Source organism: Nannobrachium achirus (genome assembly GCF_963921795.1).
Source record: "Nannobrachium achirus genome assembly, chromosome: 19".
NCBI classification, from domain to species: domain Eukaryota; kingdom Metazoa; phylum Chordata; class Actinopteri; order Myctophiformes; family Myctophidae; genus Nannobrachium; species Nannobrachium achirus.
In genome coordinates, this window is record NC_137826.1 from 37485203 (window position 1) to 37508641 (window position 23439).

General features: G+C 43.2%; 1 protein-coding gene across 1 annotated transcript in view; it reads right to left on the reverse strand.

Annotated features, from left to right (window-relative positions):
- rapgef6 (Rap guanine nucleotide exchange factor (GEF) 6) overlaps window positions 1–23439 on the reverse strand; it is a 236609-nt gene that overhangs the window by 176110 nt on the left and 37060 nt on the right. The window contains 2 exon segments of the mRNA XM_080748853.1: window positions 8030–8086; window positions 12808–12878. Of these exon segments, the coding sequence (XP_080604979.1) occupies window positions 8030–8086; window positions 12808–12878 (128 nt within the window).

Consider the following 23439-nt stretch of genomic DNA (forward strand, 5'->3'; position numbering starts at 1 on the left):
TTGTCGGGTGGAAACCTTGTATGTCCAAAACCATTTGTTTTGTATTTATCATTTTAAAAACTAGAAGCCTTCGGGCGGCCCAGCGTCTAGTCGGCGACCTGGCCAACTCGGAACAATGTAAATAGGGAATGAATTCCCCGCCCTTTAATGCAAACCCCATTATACCTGTTTTCATAGGACCCGTTTTGACCATCTGTCTGCCTGTGTCCATTTATGCCCATATATGGAGATATCTGTATCTGTCTGTCTGTCGGCGTCCATTTTATGTCCATATATGGAGATCACTGCAGTTATAGTCCTGGGTTCAATTTTATGCCCATATATGCCCATATATGGAGATATCTGTCTATTAGGGCTGTCCTCGACTCGGGATTTTTGGAATCGATTCGAATCGAGGGGTTCATTCCGACGCGTCGACGAATCGTTTTATAGTCTACTTTGTGTAAAAAAAAAAAAAAAAAAAAAAAAAAGTTTTGCTTTAAACGTCCACATCAACACAACACAATAATACATTAAGATGAATTGAATGCACGGTGTTTTCGGTGATATCGGTGCGTGAGCACAAACATTATCTGCATAGCAATGTACAACACACCGTTAAAACAAATAAAACATCTCCGCTGATCAACTCTGCCCCGTCTCGGCAGCATCCACTGCCGTGCAGTAAAGATGAGACATTCGCGAACGATTCCGCTCTCTTGAACGGCTCTTTTAAATGAACGATGGGATCCAGTCCGCAGTCGCGGGACACAGAGCACTGACAGAGTAATGAGTCGGTGTCGAGAACGGATTCATTTCAGAAACGGATCATAAATAGCTGGAGGCACAGTATACAGCTCCCAGCTAGAGCCCTCAGTGTGGACATGTCATGGACGCAAACACAGCGAAACAAACTACAAACATCATCATGGATTACTTACAACACTGGAACAATTCAGAAGCACTTTAATTAGAAAATGTAACTAGTAGCCTACACTTGTGTATGTTAATTTGACTTTAGTAGATTGTTTAATTACTTCGTGGACGTGCGTGTGTGCTGTGGCAGGTTATTTAATATGGGATTTTGACAGCGTGCTTCTCCTCTTAAGTACGGAACACCGTCCCGGCTCCGAATGTTTTAACGAAGCGGCGGTTCTGGCCGTTCCGTCTCACTTTCACCCCTACGCTGGTGCGAGACAATAAATAACTGTTCGCCAATTGCTACATCTCTCAATTGGAAGTACATGACACCAGTCTAGCAGCAGTGCACCGCAGTATAGTAGGTTAACTGGTGATATAAAAAATATATATATATTTTCGACTCCTCGACTCAAACAATTGGCGTCGATTCCCGGGGCTTAAAACGACGCGTCGATTCGTCGATTTTTAGAGGACAGGCCTACTGTCTATCTGCGTCCATTTTATGCCCATATATGGAGATCTCTGTATCTGTCTGTCTGTGTCCCTTTTATGCCCGTATATGGAGATCTTTGTGATTCTGCGTCCATTTTATGCCCATATATGAGATCTCTGTCGCTTTTTCAAACAGATGGTCAAAACGGGTCCTATGACGACAGGTATAATGGGGTTTGCATTAAAGGGGGAACCAGCACTGTGTCTGCAACACAGTCGGAGGCACAGACAGATACAGAGATCTCCATAATGGGAATAAAGGGACACAGACAAACAGATAGAGGAGGAGACAAACTTAATGCAAACCCCATTATACCTGTTGTCATAGGACCCGTTTTGACCATCTGTTTGCCTGTCCATTTATGCACATATATGGAGATATCTGTCTGTCTGCGTCCACTTTATGCCCATATATGGAGATCTTTGACCATCTGTTTGCCTGTGTCCATTTATGCCCATTTATGGAGATATCGGTATCTGTCTGTCTGCATCCATTTTATGCCCATATATGGAGATCTATGCAGACACAGTGCCAGTTCCGGAAAATCCTGATGTCAGACATCAGAATCCGAACCTTTCGTGCTGGTTCCAGAAAATCGTGTATCGGGAGGGGTCGAGGCCGAGCACTGCACTACCTGCTGCGGTGGGGAGCGCGCGTGCCGAATTTGAAATAGGGAATGAATGCCCCACCCTTTAATGCAAACCCCATGAATGCCCCACCCTTTAATGCAAACCCCAATATACCTGTTGTCATAGGACCCGTTTTGACCATCTGTTTGTCTTTGTCCACTTATGCCCATATATGAAGTTCTCTGCACACACAGTACCGGTTGCGGAAAACTCTGATGTCAGACATCAGCTCCGCATAGGGGCATTCATTTTATTCCCATATATGGAGAACACGCGTGCCGGTGGGACGAACGGTTCTCGAGATACGCGGATTACATACATACATACACACTCACAGAGATTTTTTGTTGACTCATGTGGCGTACGTGATCTCAGAGCCTTTTATGATGTGATGTCACAATGAGTCAGCGCTTGCGCCGATTTCCTTCGGAACAGCCTGATGTCAACAATCAGCCCCGCATAAGGAGATTCCGAACGTTTCACGCCGGTTAGGGAAAACCGCGCGTTGGGTCGGGTCGAGGCCCGGCACTGCACTCCGTGCCGCGGCGGGGAACGCGCGTGCCGAATCTGAAGCCGGTGGGACGAACGGTTCTCGAGATACGCGGATTACAGACAGACACGCAGACACGCAGACACGCACGCACGCAGAGACTTCTCGCATTTATAGATAGATGATTTAAACTACAAGCACACAACGCCTCGCGGTGCGAGGCGTTGTGTGCTTGTAGATCGGCTGTTTTCACTACTTTTGTGCAACAGCCTTGTATGATGAAGCAGGGCTTTGCTTTGCGAAAAAATGTATACATTTGAAACTTGGAGATACAAGGTTTCTGCCCGACAGTGACGATTTACTTTGTTGGCCGCCCAGCCCCCAAAATGGAACGAAGGCCGACATTTTATTTAAATTTTTTTCCTAATGGCCAGCCTGGACCGGCCGGGAATGAACCGGCCGTTCGGGAGTTGTCCCGCTTTTCCCAATGGCCAGCACGTCCCTGGACGAAACAATTTTTACAAAATAGCTAAAATATGCGAGCTTGTGTCAGATATTTTCGCTATTCGTCGTATGATGAAACAGGGCTTAACCACATGAACCCTATTCTGGGCATCATGTCATAAATACCAGGAAGACATTTGGCACTCACAAATTGGCTAATATGACGTGAAAATGGCAGATCGACAAGCCTCGCAATGTGCCACGTTGTGAGCTTGTAGATGATCGGCTATTTTTGGCAGAGACATTTGGTGTAGACGGATAAAAGGAGGGGACAGAGTACAGACCCCTGGGGAATTCGGTCAATAGGGTTTAATCCATTTAGGCCTAGAATTATTGAATGCTTTAACCAGTGAAAAATATTTTTGAAAAAGTCGTGAAAATGTGTGCAAATCTTTGAATATATGTATTTTATAAGCGAACGTTTTTAACATTTTGAGATGGGGGTCCGTGGCCAAATACATATCAGTTTGGGGGTCCTTCAGTGGTTTGAGAACCACTGACATAGTAGTCTCTCAAGAACAGACTAACTGAGCTCCAGTTAAGTGAAAAGGACCTTTTCTTTGACGATGGCTGGCCAGATTGCTGACATAGAAACAGAGGTTTTTCAAAAAACCTTAGAAGGATTCAAAAGACACTTAGAATCGGGTCAAATTCAAATATTCACAATTTTTCAAAAATAGAAGATCTACAAGCTCGCAGCGCTGCACTCGGTGCCGCGCTGTGAGCTTGTATATCTGCTGTTTTTCAATAGTTAAAGCATAAAATAATGATACACAATATTGTGTAACCGTTAAGCAGTTAGTGGGGGGGGGGTGTATCAGTATGCAGCCAGCAACAGTGAAGCAGTTCATCACTCTGATTCCACACACATCCCTGCTGGCCCAGAATATATTTCAAGCAGAACCGTGTACTCTCTCTCTCTCTCTCTCTCTCTCTCTCTCTCTCTCTCTCTCTCTCTCTCTCTCTCTCTCTCTCTCTCTCTCTCTCTCTCTCTCTCTCTCTCTCTCTCTCTCTCTCTCTCTCTCTCTCTCTCTCTCTCTCTCTCTCTCTCTCTCTCTCTCTCTCTCTCAGAGATCTGCTATCGGTTCAATTGACTGAAAACATGCCCTGTGAGAGTGGGCAGAGGAATTACATTCCAACACAGAGGTAAAAAAATCTAAATTTAACAGGTTCTTGCAGACCGGGACTCGGTAAATTGTCACCGTCAGGGTGGAAGGCTTTGCTTACAAAAGCGTTACTTTTCAGGAACTGGGATGAATCACCTGTGTTCCAGTGGATCCAGAGAGCCGAGACACACTTCCACTGTCACAAGTTTTTTTGGATATAAAATAGTGAAAATAGCAGATCTACGTTGTGAGCTTGAAGACGAGCTATTTTAGCTCGACACAGTCAGACGATGGTCTAGGTAGCTAAATAACTGTAAATATAAGAAGTTGAACTATGGAGATACAAGGTTTCTGGCCCGGCAGCAACAACATATTTGCACAATATATAATAGCTGCATGCGCGGACGAGTACATGTGCACATTTTAAGCAATGTGCATTTGCAGCCCTGCGTAGTTCAACATGTCTGTTCTTTAGATGGACTGTGTCAGTCTCTATTATGGATGCTGAGGCTGGCTCGGACGCACAAGCGACATTCTGCTACATTATTATCAGCAGATGTGATGTGATTAGATCACACTTCAATGTCACAAGAGACCCCGATTGCTTTCATGTGCTATTTAGGTAGTGTGGGTGTCTGCGGGAACAGCGTGCATGTGCGCACGCATCTGTGTGTGTGTGTGTGTGTGTGTGTGTGTGTGTGTGTGTGTGTGTGTGTGTGTGTGCGCGTGTGTGTGTGTGTGTGTGTGTGTATAGAACAACAAAAAAGCTTTAATTCCAACAGGTGGGTGGGAGTGTGATTGCATGGCTATGTACTGTATGACCAGTAAGGGTTCAAACTGGGTAGAATATGTGTTTGTTTGTTCATAATGTGGGAGTGTAGCAGAATTGGCTAGATACCAAAAAGAGGGCATTACAATGCTAAAGGACCCCACTCACCTGACTAAGAACCTTTTTACATTCCTTCCTTCTCGGGGCGACCCGATAATTAGGGGGCATAATATACAGTAGGGATGGGACGATATGAAAATTACATGTCACGATTATTGTGATAAAAATAATTTGAGATTAACGATATTATCGCGATAATCAAAATATTCTTAACACTTAAAATGCCACTTTTGTTAAGCACTTGAATCCCCAGCACCCTATTCTGGGGCAAATGGGTTTGTGTAGAGTGAAATAAGAGTGTACCAAATGCACTCTTTGCAGGTCCGTTTTATCAAGTACTGTATAGAGGATTTAAGTTAAATATGATTATTTTGGGGGTCGCGGCCAGAAAAGGTTGAGAACCACTGGTTTAATGCGTGGTTTTAGTCTTTTGTTTTCCCTAGTTTTGTTTACATGAGCTCACCAAGACAAATTCGTAAACAAATTCCAATCAATCATGTTGATGTGGTAATAAAAGAACAGAAAGTTGAAGGTGTTTATTAGAATTGAATTAAAGTGCCGAGTGTCTACTGTGATTCCAGTGAGCATGGTCATAAATCAACAGGCTGTGGTGCCCCCCCCCCCCCCTCCCCTCCCGTCCGTTCATCTGTCTCTGTCCTCCCCTATCTCCCTCCCTCCCTCTCCCTCTCCCCCTCGCCCGTCCTTTCTCTTCCATCCATCCTGCTCATCTCGCCCTCGTTTCTCTCGCCTCCAGTCTTCCATCAACATCTCATCCTCTCGTCTCTGATCTCCTCGACAGCCACCGTCTCTCCTCTCCTCGTCTATCTCCCATTCCCTCCTCGCCGGTTCAGCATCACCACCTCTCACCTGTTTCCCCCTCTTCATTTATACGACTCGTTTCCTGCCTCTCTCTCTTTCCTCTTTCTGACCTGTAGCTCTTTGTCCGCAATCTTTTTGTTTTTCAGGGATTTTACTTGTACTTGCGACCTAGTTTACTATGAAAACCGGCACATCCTGTGCGTCTGTCTGTCTGTAGGTCACGCCTGACACTGTGGTTCCCCTGACACATCACTGTGACATCACAGGTGACATCACCCGATGTAAAAGTCCATATATGGGTATTCCCCAGAATCCCCTTTATGCCCATATATGAAGATCCCTGATGTCATCGATTACATCACTGGCCAGATGGCCAAGACATGGCCCATATCTGTGTGGCTGGTTCAGATAGGGATCTCCATGTATGGGCATAAAAGGGATGGTATGTTGTGATGTCATGGGAACCACTCTAACCCTTTTATGCCCATATATGGAGATCCCTGATGTCATCAATATTAAGCCCATATCTAACAGGACTTCATATGGGAATGCCCATATATGGAGGAAGACAGCCCATATCTGTGTGGCTGGTTCAGACAGGGATCTCCATGTATGGGCATAAAAGGGATGTACCATATACAGTACATGGATCTCCATATATGGGTACCAGGGGTCTCCATATATGGGTAACTGGTCCGATATACATCACTGGCCAGATGGCCAAAGAGCGAGGTCGCCTGTCGCCCTGAGGCGTCTTACTAGTAGTATAAGCGTTGTGAGGCAGCATGAATACAGCCATCGATCCCATCTATCCACTGCACAGATCCAGCTATCTATTCTGACAGACAGACAGATCAGCAGAGAAGTCGATAAAGTCATCAGTACAGTTACATATCATCAGTGGCCTTCAATGATAATCTGTTTTTAAAAATGGTTCAGAATTTGAGAAATGCGAGGGTGAAAAAGAGAACAGTGTGGTTTGTTCCCATCTGGTTTCACACTGGACCATGACGACTGCCGTGACCATAATGTCAGGAGGTGGTTTAATAAATACCATAATATTCCTCTATTAAAGATGTCCACAGCTCTGTGCAGAGACACTTTTGGAGCCCAACCCAGTCAGTGTGCTCAAACTCACTACTCTGAAGCACCACAAAGCCTTTTTATAACTTGAATTTGAATGTATTCCACACCAGCAATTCAGTGAACAGGAAACATTTCTCATTAGCATTGTCAACATTCACATTAACTCACTTAGTGCAAAACGACTTTCAGATCAACTATCTCACTATGGACTTCCCTGCCAAGTGACTTTAATCGACTTTTATATATATATATATTTTTTTGAAAAATTATTTTTGGACCCCATTAAATCTAGTAAACATGATTTCAATCGCGATTTTGCATGTTCCACCCCCATACAACCCCATCTTTCATACAGGGCAGCCATCTTTGCTTACATAACATGTAAAACATAATGGCTATTTTCTCAAGAATGCCTGAACGGACCCTCCACTGCCTGCTGCGCTGATGGCTCATCAAGCAGCCAACAAGCACTCACACACAGTGTTACAGTGGTTCTCAAAGTGGGTTTGGGGACCTCAGGGATCCTTGAGGGCGTTCCAGGGGGTCCCCAGCTAAATGTTAGATACTGTAGTTAGGAACTCTTAGTGTACACATGGAACCAAATGGACCCATTCCATTTGTACACTCTAAATATGATTTGGGGCCCCAGCAATATACAGTATAAATGCCATTAAATGGGCGTCAGTAGCCTAATGCTTTTCAAACTGGGAGTCCTTGAAATTCAAATGGTTGAGAATCACTGCTAGATATTATATTAGCATATATATCGATATCGGTATCAGTTAATATCGGTATCGGAAATTAAGAGTTGGATATTATCGTTTATCTGTAAAAAAGTCAATATCGGACATCCCTAGAATTTAAAAGATATATTGCAGTATGTATATATTCAAGGTTTTACACACCTTTTCACGATTAAAAAATTATATTTAATAGCCATTTCTAAATAACGGTATAAAAGTGGTTAAAATGACGGTGATGATATATATATATATATATATATATATGTGTGACAAAGATGCTTTCCTGGATTGAATGGGTTAACAGTGTGATAGAGAGAGCACGTACTCACTAGAACAGGACATGAGAGAGAGAGAGCGAGCATGTACTCACTAGAACAGGATGTGGTTAGCCTCATGTCTCTCGTACCTCGCCGACGTACACATGGACCTGAGAGAGAAGAGGCGGCGATGAAAAGTCAGTCAAAGAGAGAGAAGGGAATCACATGTTCGCACATCACAAGAAGTCTCTGGTGCATCATCTCACACACACACTGTGATGCTGGTGAGAACACGGCTAGTTCTCACACCCGCATACAGACTCATTCCCATCGCTGACTGCCACTGTTAACTCAGTCGGTGCCATATTTAAAGTGGGATGTCCTCTTATATTGCCGGTTCGCCAACAAAGGGTTAAAAAAATAGTGTGCACGCTGGTGCACACATTCGTGCACAGATCATGCACTATGCATGTGCATGCTTTTCACAGCTTTCAAACAAAAAAATCCGCTTGGAAATCCGTTCAGGCATTCAGGAGAAAGGAGCCCTTATGTTTTCTTCAAATGTAAACAAACATGGCTGCCATGTTTGAAAGATGGGGTTGGTATGGGGGTTAAAAATGCAATTTCGCGATCGCGATCATGCCTAGTACACTACCCAGGGGGCAAACCAGCCTTTTTTTAGGAAACCTGCATTTGCCCCGACATAAAAGGTTGTCCACCAGAAATATTATCTATGACCCAGTAGGATCACAACCTATATGGACAACCCGGTCAATTTGTACGGCAAAGTTCCAATATGGCCGCCTCAATATTAGCCCCTATTAGTTTTAATGGGGGGTGAATAGGGAAAAATTTTAAACTGAGGGATATTTCCACGAAACTTCACAGGTTGATCAATGGTATACATATGAACATTTTTTGTATTGCAAGTTTCCATGAAATCCAATATGGCCGCCACAATATGGCCGCCATAATGTAAGGACCCAGAAAATAGGTTTTGCCTCTAACTTCTGAACCAGATGAGCTAGAAACGCAAACTTGGTGTCTATTTCATGGTGTCTGACCATGGGAGACTCAATGGAATAGCTAATTTTATTATTGGGTGTGTCTGGACCTTTATTGTGCATATTTGCAAGATGGTGGATTCCCAAAATAGAGCTTTAACATAATTTCTACCATGATTGTTGACTGCTTTTGCAAATACAAGCAATATGAATCCATTTGCTAAGATTTATGGCACAGAAGGGACTGTATTATTCTTGAGTTTGCATGTTGTCAAAATGGCTGTAAACGAGATATTATATTTCCTGTCCGATTCTACTGTATGTAGTTGTAGCAATGACTTCAGATAAAATCAGAGACCAAAACAATGTATCTTAGAAATAAATTTTTTATTTAATAAATTAATAAAAAAAGAGAGAGATTATCTCAATGAAATGAATGCAACTGCCTTTTTGGGTCTTTCACACATAGACATGCACATGCTTTCCAACAACTTCAGCTTCAGGGAAATTATAATGAACACATGATTAAAACAGGCTGCATTATAATGCAAATAATTGCTAGTCACTATCACTGTCATGTGTACCTATCCTGCTGCATCTTGTCTCCAGTCCTTGGCAACGACACCCCAAGTAGCATGCAATTCCCTTCTTCGCACATGAAGTTCAATCACCCGAGAGAGACTTGGAGTAGAACCGCTGCTCCTTCACTTGGAAAGGAGTCAGCTTAGGTGGTTCGGGCATCTAGTACGGATGCCCCCCGAGCGCCTTCCTAAGAAGGTCCTCGATGCACGTCCCACTGGGAGGAGACCCCGTGGCAGACCTAAGACCAGATGGAAGGATTATATCTCCAGACTGGCCTGGGAACGCCTCGGTATACTCCCAGAGGGAGTGGAGGAAGTTACGCAGGATAAGGAAATCTGGAAGTCTCAGTTGGAACCGTTACCCCCGCGACCCGATTCCGGATAAGCGGTTGAAGATGGATGGATGGATGGATGGCACATGAACAGTTTTTCTGGCAGCCTTTGATACAGCTACATGATATTGCCTTGTCCATTGATATAGGCCAGGCTGGCTCTGTAGATGGACAGGGGACTGCCTTCCCATCACTGAGAGACCATCCATATTCAGTGAAGCAAGGGATGTCTGGCTTCGCGATGTGTGCAGTTTTATCTATTATGGCTGCAAGAGCAGCTTCAACAGGGTTGATCGGTTATTTAGGAACTTGTACACTCTCAGCTTTGCCAGGTCAAAGTCCTCCGAATGGTCAGCTTTTGATGCATATACAGCTATTGTGAGGTCTCTAGCCTGATTCTTGACATCCTCTGAGAGGGAATAAGAGGAATTTTCACCAAACTCCTGAAGTGCAGGGAGATCTAGACCCATGCTGGTCTTGAACCATGCCTTCTTTCCAGTGAAAAAGGGATAGCTGGTGGTATCTCTGCCACTCAGGCTGTGAATAAAGGGCAGGGCACGACACTGTGCGAGTCCAAGGGCTGAGACCATGTGATGGATAGGAAGATATGCATCCTGCTCTGTTCTCACCCACAGCTCTGGAAGGTCTAGGAGGTGGGTGGCAGCATGATATAGATGCCTATATCATGCTGCCGCCATGGGAAGGCAGTCCCCTGTCCATCTACAGAGCCAGCCTGGCCTATATCAATGGACAAAGCAATATCATGTAGCTGTATCAAAGGCTGCCAGAAAAACTGTTTGTGTGCGAAGAAGGGAATTGCATGCTACTTGGGGTGTCGTTGCCAAGGACTGGAGACAAGATGCAGCAGGATAGGTACACACGACAGTGATAGTGACTAGCAATTATTTGCATTATAATGCAGCCTGTTTTAATCATGTGTTCATTATAATTTCCCTGAAGCTGAAGTTGTTGGAAAGCATGTGCATGTCTATGTGTGAAAGACCCAAAAAGGCAGTTGCATTCATTTCATTGAGATAATCTCTCTCTTTTTTTATTAATTTTTTTAATAAAAAAATAATTTCTAAAATACATTGTTTTGGTCTCTGATTTTATCTGAAGTCATTGCTACAACTACATACAGTAGAATCGGACAGGAAATATAATATCTCGTTTACAGCCATTTTGACAACATGCAAACTCAAGAATAATACAGGTATAAGTCCCTTCTGTGCCATAAATCTTAGCAAATGGATTTATATTGCTTGTATTTGCAAAAGCAGTCAACAATCATGGTAGAAATTATGTTAAAGCTCTATTTTGGGAGTCCACCATCTTGCAAATATGCACAATAAAGGTCCAGACACACCCAATAATAAAATTAGCTATTCCATTGAGTCTCCCATGGTCAGACACCATGAAATAGACACCAAGTTTGCGTTTCTAGCTCATCTGGTTCAGAAGTTAGAGGCAAAACCTATTTTCTGGGTCCTTACATTATGGCGGCCATATTGTGGCGGCCATATTGGATTTCATGGAAACATGCAATACAAAAAATGTTCATATGTATACCATTGATCAACCTGTGAAGTTTCGTGGAAATATCCCTCAGTTTAAAAAATGTCCCTATTCACCCCCCATTAACTCATTCTGTGCCAGATGCCAAAATGGCTCCAAGGTAGCTGTGCCGAGATTTTGTATGTTTTTCTTTACTATGCAATGAAAAAAAAAGATTTTTTTTTTATAATTTTTTTCCCCACAGAAACAGACACAGTTGTTGTGATTCAGTGGCAAAAAGAATTTTGGCAATCGGACAAATGGTTCCAGAGATAGAGCTGTTTGAATGAAAAAAAGTGTCCATCCACTAGAATGGACACACATGAACACACATTTTCTCAATCAGCTAAACGAGGGAGCGAACACACAAACAGAGAAAAGCATCTCTCTGATCTCAGGTCATTTTGACATCTTTAGAAAAAAAGAAAAAAAAATGATTTTTTTTTTTTATTTTTTTTTCTATGTAAAAAACACAAAAACCGTCATAAGCCGTCATTGGCACACAGGGCTATTGGAAAAAAACGTCATAAGCAGTCATTGGCACAGAATGAGTTAAAACTAATAGGGGCTAATATTGAGGCGGCCATATTGGAACTTTGCCGTACAAATTGACCGGGTTGTCCATATAGGTTGTGATCCTACTGGGTCATAGATAATATTTCTGGTGGACAACCTTTTATGTCGGGGCAAATGCAGCACACCTTCCTTTGCCCCCTGGGTACACTGTTGGAGGTCCAATCAATTTTTTTTTTTTTTTTTTTTTAAAAGACGTTGGCAGGGAGGTCCATAGTGAAAAAGACGTTTTAAAGACGTTTTTATTATAGGAACATCTTTTTTGGCAGGGTATGAGTTAATGTGACTCTGTCAGCCATCAGAGTATAGGTGCACCAGGGTTCAGAGAAGACCTGGATTGATTTGGGGGGGAAACGTGCAATGCAGATGTACTACTGCATGAAGTGATCTCTTGGACTATCTCTACCTTTGCAAAAATCTGACAGTGATTTTAACTCTGAGAGTTACGGGTCCACTTTTACACTCGGTGACATGACAAAGTTTAAGTTTTAAGTGCTCAGGATTCCCCAGTGTGGGAAGAGTGGATCTGCTACGAGGACATGAGAATATACCAGACAATCAGAGTAAGCAATTCACAGAACTTTGGGCTAAACGATTCCACCTTTAAGTCTGTAAAGTACCCTCTGAAAGCTTGAATTCCTCCAAGAAAAGAAAAAATATATATACATATATATATTTCCTCTGAAAAACTAAACATTCATGGGAAAGTCCCTGGATTAATACGGCTTGTGGAAGTAGTGGTATAGGGAAATTATATACTTTTGCAGAGTAACAACAAAAACTGCATTTCTGTGAAGTTCCCCATCAAAAGAGTGCGGAGCTGAGAAGTGAAATGAGATATAGTGACCTTAGCTGGTGTTCCCGGAGGTGAGACAGGACGTCCATGTGGTAGAGGTGACAGTAGATTGTGTGGAGGTCCTGCAGGAGAGAACAACAGCACATTAAGCTCTTAAGCCCTCATTTAAACTGTTAAAAGTGTCTTTAATTTATGTCAATATTTGACGTGGTAAATACAAATGGATTTCCCTCCCATCATTTGTCATGTTGCATCCTCGTTTTCCCCCTAGATGGGGACGTAACAGTGCAATGAATAGTGAGCTTGTAGATCTGTTATTTTCAGTGTCTTATCATCATATATTTATGTTTTTTCTGAAATTAAAGTCTTGAAAACATTCTTGAAAATGTCCAATAGAGATGGCAGGTTGAAAGTGGTTGCAGGGTGTTGTTGCAGGTGTGTGCCAGTAGGAAAGGGAATGCATGATGTTTAATTGGCATTGATTCACTAATAACTTAACGATGATAAATGATCAGTAGATCTACGTGCTTAAATTCACAGGAGCGCAGCAGCGCACACACACCCACATGCAAAAGAGATAAAAGTGCACACGCATGCACATGCACACACTGAATATCAATCCCATACATGTAATTGGTGGCACAAAGGATTAGCGGAAAAACAAACAGCAGGGTAGCTTTTATACATGAGGCAAAACAGTTGAGGTCACATAACACATAGTTAAGCTTCTAAGGAATTCCTGGAACGTCAACAGTATTGAATAATACAAATTCATAAAGATTAATGCAGCTGTGTGTGTGTATGCCATGGTGTGTTTAAACAGCATATGAATCACACTTCGCATGGCATTTGAACCAAGGCAGCTTGCTGAACATTCCCTATCAAATTGACACCTTCAATCCAGAGAGGCCAGCATGCCACACTGTATGCCTAAGTGGACAAACACCACACACACACACACACACACACACACACACACACACACACACACACACACACACACACACACACACACACACACACACACACACACACACACACACACACACACACACACACACACACACACACACACACACACACACAGTGGACAACTGTACACTTAAAATAGTGTCCCGTCAATTCAACGGCCAGCTGCCAAGACATGAACAGGCTGATAGGTGGCAGAATGCATGTGTACAGAACATGTAGACACATGGGGGGTTAGGGTTAGGGTCAAATTTATCGAACAGCTTCATACAGTGTGTGGGGGCTTAGAAGACTACAGGCTGCAGCATACTCCAAATAAACTATAGAACTTTCTTTCGGTTTCGGAAGGTCAAAAAGAACAAAATTGTGTTACTGTAGAAAGAAAATAAAAAAAGAAATAACTTCTTCGGCAGTGCCGTTCCAACGTTTGGTTCGGCAGTTATTGCACCTCCAAGGTTTTCTAACTAACATATCCGCTATGCAAACACTGTGTGTGATTGGTAAGACACTCATTCATATTGTTGCTCAAGGAGGTTAAAGAGGTGCAAACCTCTATAATCCCACTCTGAGCAACTACAAACAATACCAGATGGCAAATAATTACTGCATGGAGACTGGAGAGTGATAGCGCACACACACAGTCAGTCAGACACACACACACACACACACACACACACACACACACACACACACACACACACACACACACACACACACACACACACACACACACACACACACACACACACACACACACACACACACACACAGCACTGTGTCTGTCGCCAGAAACAGCAAAATCTCAAAGCGTCAAAGCCAATTATGTCAAAGAAGCGTAACAAAGCAAATAATGTTACAGCACGTCAAGCAAAAGGTTGATGTAAACAAACAGTGGAGATCTGTGATAAAGTCCCCATTCCAGCAGTGTCTCTCAACCGTCCGGTGGTCCAGGGACCACCAGTGGTCCTTGAGGGGGTTCACGGTGTTCCCCAGCTAAATGATGGAGAGTTGGTAACCAAACGGACCCTTATAGATCTTCGACTCTTGTGAGTGTAAAATTAAATCAAATGGACCTGTGTGGGTACACTACATTCAGTGAAATTATTGTTAAACATCTGCTTTACTTAATTTACAAGAAGTCTACACAATTACAGAAAGCAGAATAATTGTTATTTTGATCAACGTTAGCCTGTTATATCTCCTATCACATCAATACAGCATGGAATTGTGGACAAAATCTTATCCAACGATAAGAACCTTGCTATAAAAAGGTTGAAAACCACGGGCCTACATATACAGTGGGCGGGTCTAACACTCAGAAGCCAGAGCAGAGTATAAAACGAGTATAAAAACGGTCTCAACCTTGCCAGTCTTTGTTCATTCCGGGAAGCCATGCCCAAGCCTAAAAAAAAAGTTTGGCTTCATTTGTATTTATGCTGCAGGCTTAACAGAACCGCTTCATGTAGACACATGAAGGTCTCTGCCTAACACAGGGGCTACTAAGCCCACGCAAACCAACTTCAACAGGTGGACTGCTACACGCCCCAGTGCTTATACACACACATGGTTACTACATGTGCACATATGGAAAGATTATACGCATGTGTTCGTAGTTACTGTACATACACACACAGTCCCACACAAAAGTGCAAGCATGCACAAAACCGCTTGGAGCTTGTAGGCAATTCTCTACGATTCAAACTCCACAGTACCGCATACAGTACAGTACGCCATTCAGACAATTATAATCAGTGGGTGAGAGCAGGGTGGGTTGCAATAGCTTGATAGAGAGCATGAACAGTGACTCATTCATTAATGGGAAATTCAACCTTCTCACGAGGGCAGGAGATGCAACAGCTCACATACAATTTAAAAACATCAAATTGCAGTGGGAATAATACCGACCTCATAAAGCACGGTTACCGTATATTTATTATTTACCATAAAATATACTCACGCACAAATGCACACACACACACACACACACACACACACACACACACACACACACACACACACACACACACACACACACACACACACACACACACACACACACACACACACACACACACACACACACACACACACACACACACACACACACACACACACACAGTTGGTGGTGGCCAAGGCAGGTGTTGATTTGCTGAGGGCTCAGAGGGACCCCATGACTTCACTCCCTGTGGAAATCACACTGTTGGCTGTTCTAATCCAATCACTGCGCTCCTTCATGAGAGAGAGAGGGGAATATTTATAGTTCACAAAGTGTAGAGCTACAGTATGTTTGTGAGGCAATAAATTGGGTGACAAAACAAAGAAGTTGCACTCTCATGACTGCCAGAACGCAGACAGGACTAGGCATGTATTTGTGCATGCTTGTTGTTAACCCTATATACTGTACTTCACTGACCGGGGTCCCCCAAGGGTCTGCACATGGTCCCCTTCCTTTTTCCCCCTTAACAGACAGACACCAAATCTTTTCACAGAAAATAGCCAATCCACAATCACGTGTCATGTTGCGAAGCATTGTGAGACAATTATGACATGCTCAGAATAGATGCTAAGGGCATGTGTGCATGTATGGGGCTTTTAAGCCGTGACATCATTTTGTAGTCAGACCTCCAAGCAGATTTATTGTCAATATCTGTCCCTCGCTATTTCAACAGATCCGAGACAAAAATAACGACTAAAGTATAATTCTACCACTTTCCTTTCAACAACAAAGAGAAGAAAATTAGTAAATAGTAAAAATAGAAAAAAGATTCGCTTTTTTGGGGGGCAAAAGTTCTCCTCTGCCTACAAAATGATGTCAGACTTAACAGCCCCATTGTTAACAGGCAGTAAGTGTGTGTGTGTGTGTGTGTGTGTGTGTGTGTGTGTGTGTGTGTGTGTGTGTGTGTGTATGTGTGTGTGTGTGTGTGTGTGTGTGTGTGTGTGTGTGTGTGTGTGAGAGAGAGAGTGTGTGTAGTGTGCATGTATTTTCAACAGGCAGTAAGCATGCCAGTAAGCAGTGAGAACGCATTTGTGCACGTGTGAATGTATTGTTACAGGCGGTAAGCATGCGATGTGTATGTATGTTTGTATTGTTAACAGGCAGTAAGCATGCGTGTGTATACAGTACAGTATGTATACGTACAGTACATATGTATTGTTAACAGGCAGTAAGCATGCCGGTGTGCATGCGACTGATAACAAGCAGCAAGCGTGTACAGTACATGGATGTGTGCAATGCATGCATGTGTTCTTAAAAAGCAAGCAGTAGGCGTGTATGTGTGTTTGTGGGCTGTTAACAGGCAGTAGGCAATGTATGTGTGTGTGTTCTTAACTCTCCTACTGCCAGATTATTTATTTATTTATTGGGTCTGGTGCCATCAAAAAGCGGCTTACCTTTGCAACGTTATAGTAGATAGACAGACAGACATTTATTTATTTTTTATTTATTTTTTTGGGTTGTGCAATAGTGCACTTTGGTCTGCCAGGCAGCAGAGGGCGGCGTCATGCGAGAATGAATGTGAATTTGCCTGTTATGTGTTGAAGAAGAAGAAGACCAGTCACTGGCCACAGAGCCTTACAGCCAGAGGAAATCAACAAGGAAGTGAATTGTTCTCCGTTGATCTAACGCATAATGGATTTTTTACACCATCACCGCGGAAAATGTGTTTACAGTAGACGGCCGCGCGACCCCTCATCAGCTTACAGTCATCAGACGAACGAACCGAACGAGCGCCGTATTGGCGGAGAGGTCTTGCGAAATCGGGCGAACGTGAACGTTCAAAGCGTTGGGAGAGTTAACAGGCAGCAGGTGTGCATGTGTGCGTGTGTTAGGGATGTCACCGAATAATCGATTTTCGAATAATCGATCGATTAATCAATAATCGATTTTAATATTTCATAATCGAAAATCGAAAAAAATATCAATATTTTTTTTCGTTTTTTTTTTTTTATACTATTTTTTTGGCTTAGTTAGTTAGTTTCAACGAAAATATAGGCTAATAATAGTATTAATGATAATAGTAAATGTCCATTGATTTATTATTCACACCAGCACCAACTGTAAACTGTGTAGAGTGAAGGAGCACAGCAGAGTGGCAGCTGCCTGCTACACACTCCCCTCCCCCGTCTCAGACACAGGTGTGATTGATTCAGGCTTGATTGTTTGGTAGCCATCATCAAAGAAAAGGGAATTTAGCGCCCTCTGTATTGTAAGCATCACAGAATCTGTTCTTGAGAGATTAGGTGAACTTACAGTACACTGACACACTAAAAAGAAAGATGAAGAGTAGTAGTTAGGCTACCAATTACCTGAAGAGCCATGTTGTACATATGTAAATGTGCATTGAAATCCAGTTAAAAAAACGAAAAACAGAAGAAAGAAAAACGATAATAATTAATAATCGATTTTCGATTAATAATCGATTATTGCTATAGAATAATCGATTTTGATAAAGGTCCATTTCTGACATCCCTAGCGTGTGTGCGTGTGTGTGTGTGTGTGTGTTGTTAAACCCAGACAGGAATAAACCCTTTTGCAAATCCCGCCCCATTCTGCCCTGTTACTATGATGGGACATTAACCCTGGGCAGATTGTTTTTATAGTGGAAGTGGATGGGATTTTTTTTCCCCTTCATAGCCTCATTACAGCTATATAAAGTACCAAAGGAAAAACACCTAGGTGATATTAATAAAAAGGGAAGACAAAGGTACAGTAGTTACATTGCAAAACAGGGGATTTACCCGAAAATATATGTTTTAATTTGTTTAATCCCAGTGGGACAGAATCCTCTTTGCAGATTCTTTTATAGTGGTAGTGGATGGGATTTTTTTTCCCTTCATAGCCTCATTACAGCTATATAAAGTACCACAAAAAACACATCTACGTGATATTAATAAAAAGGGAAGAAAAAGGTACAGTAATTACATAGCAAAACAGTAGTTTTCCCCCGAAAAATAAATGTTTTAATTAGTTTAATCCTCTGGATCAGAGATAGAAAGAGAAGCGCATTGCATCTTGGGTACTAGGAAGAGGACAGAGAGAATGTTTCTCCTCACATAATAGGCTGGCTTTTCGTAATTCTGCCCATTTAAATTATATGTACCCAATCGTGACTCTTAGACCATTGATAAGGTACATGTGAACTAGTTTGTTGAAGCTTATTCGTTATGATGAGCGAGATCGCTTGACGCTTGCCGTCGCTATCACCGTACCGGCCGATCTCCGTGTCGCGCACTGCGGACAGTTGTTGAAAGCCACATTCAATATTCTCCACTGCACAAACTCCACCCCCGATAGCAAAAAGTGAATGTTTTTTTCTGGTTGGCCAGTCAGGGAGTCTCAGGGACCAATCAGAAGGCTGACAAACGGTCTATTGTGAGGCAGCGGATGCACAGATCAACACCATGGAGTCCCTAATGGAACAGAGCCACACTGACCTGATATGTTGTTTACAGATGGCAGGCTCATATGAACAAGACTGATGTGGGTGGGGGAGGGGGGGAGGAGAGAGACAGACAGAGAGAGAGAGAGAGAGAGAGAGAGAGAGAGAGAGAGAGAGAGAGAGAGAGAGAGAGACAGAGAGAGAAAGAGAGAGAGAGAGAGAGAGAGAGAGAGAGAGAGAGAGAGAGAGAGAGTGAGAGAGCATTGTGGGGGAAAGTATAGAGAGAGGTGAGAGAGAGAGAGGTGAGAGAGAGAGAGTGAGGGGAGCTGTTGCCGTGTCTATCATCAGGCCTTTTAAAACACAACAGACGGAAGCCCTGAACACAGAATGTGTGGGAACCAAGTGGCTCACAGAGCTAGCAAGAAGCTAAAGGAAGGAAGGATTAGCATTATGTAACAGAAATAGATAAGAAAGTAGCAAAACAGCTGCTAAAGGCTACAGTTGGGAGGGTATGAGCTAGGCTCAGGTATTACTGTAGTAATAGATTCCTGGGCAAAGTGGACATGTAAGAATGTAATGCATATTTTTCCAGATCAAACATTCATTGCTTTGACTTAAGTGAAACTATGATGACAACCTATTCTGTGGATACAGATACGTTTTAGCTGAATATAAGAAATGTCCAATACTGTATGTCTCACTGTAGTCCCTTTGTATTCTCCCAGAGATCCAAGTGAAGACATATTGCCTACCTTAGGGTATTCTGATGCCCACTCCATATAGGTCATTTTGGTAAGGTTGGTTTCATGACCTTTGGTTGGTTGGTTGGTTTTCCAATTTATATTTCCCCAGAGGTGTATGACGATTGATATCGCTAGCTGTGTGGCCTCTTCAGTTCAATGGATGATGCCAATAATAATAATATCAGGGTGTATACAATGTTCTGCTAGTGCATATGATGTCCAGCTCTCAAAAGGTACGGCAGGTTGAACACTTGTGCGTGTGTGTGTGCGTGTGTGTGTGTGTGTGTGTGTGTGTGTGTGTGTGTGTGTGTGTGTGTGTGTGTGTGTGTGTGTGTGTGTGTGTGTGTGTGTGTGCATGTGTGCAGGGGTACGTGGGGACAATGAGGCTAGAAGAGTAAAATCATCTATCAAACATTGTATTTATGTCTCTATTCTAGAGAAGTTAACAATTAATCTAAAATCGATTAATTGCTGTTAATCGTTTTTTGTTTTGTTTTGGCCAAGTGAAAGTTACTGGTATGGTGTATATGATATCAAATGTGATCTTAACATAATCACAGTAATCCTTAATCATATTCTATCATATTCAAGGGCATTTGGAGTGAAATGAGACAGACTCCATAGAGCACTGTAGAGGGGAGGTGTGTGCGTGTCTGTGTCCAACTGAAGCTCGTTGGCGCTCGTTAATATTATATACATCAAGGCAATTATGTTTCTGCACTCATTTTTGGTTTCGGACAACAATTTTCCATTTGGTCCTAAAAAACACAGCTTATCAATTAATCGGTTCATTGATCGATAAGGTTATCAACTATCAATTAATGAATTAATTGATCATTTGTATCCCTACTCTATTCTAATCTCGACATTTAAATACTTACGCACTTTCTCCCGATGAACACAGACCCTAATAATATAATAAAATAATTATTTAGTTATGCGTCTCTGTCTCTGTGGACCCCCTTGTTTCTGTGTCTACCTCGTTCTCTGGTTCTAAAGCATTCGTCCTCATAGGCTACTCTAAACAAAACTGTTTTGCATTTTTCAATCAAACAACAGGGGAGGAGGTTTGATTAATGGCATGACCATAACTTAATCCGATTTGTCATTTTACAGCGTCCACGATCTACCACTGTGTTCAATGCAACCACGCTGTGTTGTATGCCTTGCACGTGAAATAACAAGACACAGCATGTAGACTTGGAGCGTTGCAGAAAATCCATGACGCATGCCATTAGTGATCTAGTGATTTAGTGATCAAAAGTGAAAGCAGTCTGACAGCAATGTATAATGTTTGAAATGCAAGTCTTTCCGGGGCTCCCGCTGGCCTACTGGTCCAGGCACAATCCACTTATAGGAATTGCCACATATTCCCGATCCGGACCACCTTTGCCTGGCGACCTTTGCCACTCCCCATCTCTCCCCCCATTTCCTGTCAGTCTACTGTCCTATCAATTGTGCTAGGCTAGACTGCTGTATTAAACTAAATATTGAATCTTGGATGTTAGCACTATTAATTACTCAGCTAAGGAGCAAAAAACATTTACCAGCACAACCCTAGATTATTACTAACAAACTCACTTGAGGAAACAAAGCAGAAAACCATTTGGTCTTGGTGAAATGATGCGACGGACCAGAGGGACATAGTGAGTTCGGAAGACGATCACGTGGTGCTCGCGCCGCTCGCGGGGACAGGATCTGCGTGTTCCGCCCCACAATACATAGGTAGACCTGCCCGGTAGTTAGCCATTGATAAGCATCGGTTCCGGTCACTTTAAAGTTTAAAGTGACCGGAACCGATGCTTATCGTTGGGACAACTTTGAGTCGGGGCATGATGAACACCAACTGAGATGCTGACGGACGGGAGCGTGGGCCGTCCAGCGGAGGTCATAACCTCATTTACAGAGCCTGAAGCAGAGAGGCATGAAGTGAAGCGAGGAGTGTGGGTTATGGCTGGGGAGGCATGGGAACGCAGGCCTGCTGCGCTGTACAGAGGAAGTAGAAAACGTATTGACTTTAGACCACAGCTAACTGGGTTAGTGAGCACAGCAAACTGCTGCTGCAAGCACTACTCTGTGTGTGTGTGTGTGTGTGTGTGTGTGTGTGTGTGTGTGTGTGTGTGTGTGTGTGTGTGTGTGTGTGTCAGGACCCAAGACCCTGGGGTGAGTAGCTTGTGTCAAGGCTCACGTCAGGACAGAACCCTGCCTTTTCCTTCCTTTATCAAACAAACTACTGCCTAGTGTACGCTACTGGAATTCTCGGTGTGCGTGCATGTCTGTTATACCTACGTAGCACCTAGACTGGTGGCATCTCAAAAGTACCCTGCTACATAGCTAGCCTGTTAGAACTGCGTTTTAGGAATGTCGGGTCCATAAAATAAAAAGGTTGGGTCTGTAATATATCGGACAAATCGGATCATGGAACGAACCTCACGGGTACAGTTTAAATAACAATGTCGGGTCCACTCGGGAATCTGTGAAATTTCACAGGTTCATTCGGGTTCGGGTCCGTCATTTGAAAAGAATGACAGCTGGCCAGGGGGAGGCATTATAGAGACCAGGATTACTACATTTTCTTTTGAGGGTACCTACCCTAGGGGACACAGGGAGAACATGCAAACTCCATACAGAAAGGCCCTTTCGTCAACCCCACCTAGGGTGTGGGGCTGATGACGCGGACAGCGTCCCCCACTCCCCCGGCGGGAATCGAAACCAGGACCGTCTAGCGGTTAGGCGACAGCTCTACTGACTGCGCCACCGTGCCCAGTATTAACTAATTTAGCTGGACCCTGAGAGCCACTGACAAGACATAGACAACATTCACAAATGCACTGTACCATGGTGGCACAAATTCTTTATAAAACACAACCTACACACACACACACACACACACACACACACACACACACACACACACACACACACACACACACACACACACACACACACACACACACACACACACACACACACATACACACACACACACACACACACACACACACACACACACACACACACACACACACACACACACAAGCCCTCTTACTCGTACCACTTCAACGCACAACTGTCTCCCTTTGAGATATTGATCGGTGTAAAACAGATCATCAATAGGCCCAGACAGACCAACAGACAGGCAGGATGTCCGAGGCGAGCTCCCCGCCCCGCCGCCCCCGATCAGCCATATCCTGGGGAGAGAGGATGGTAACCTAATCACCTCACCGTGCCGCACGCGCCTGCCTTCAATGCCACTCCAACCATGCAGCCTGTGGACTTGAACTGAAGCCGTGCTCGTTGCTGCTTCACTGTACTTAGAAAGTAGGCCAGCTTGGGCACCCCCGGTGGATCACCGAGTATGATCGCGTTCCACAAGGCTACAGTTGACTTTATCGAATGTTTTAGAATAGCGATTTTAGAATAACATGATATTAGTTAGTTACCATATGATTTGTTGTTTTGAATCGCAATGGAATTAAGTCTCCCGACTTGTTGTGCTGTCCGGATAATTCTGTACTGTCATGAATTTATCAAATAAAATCAATCAATCAATCAATTAGTACAGCTGACCCTGGTTCTAATCCAACCAGACG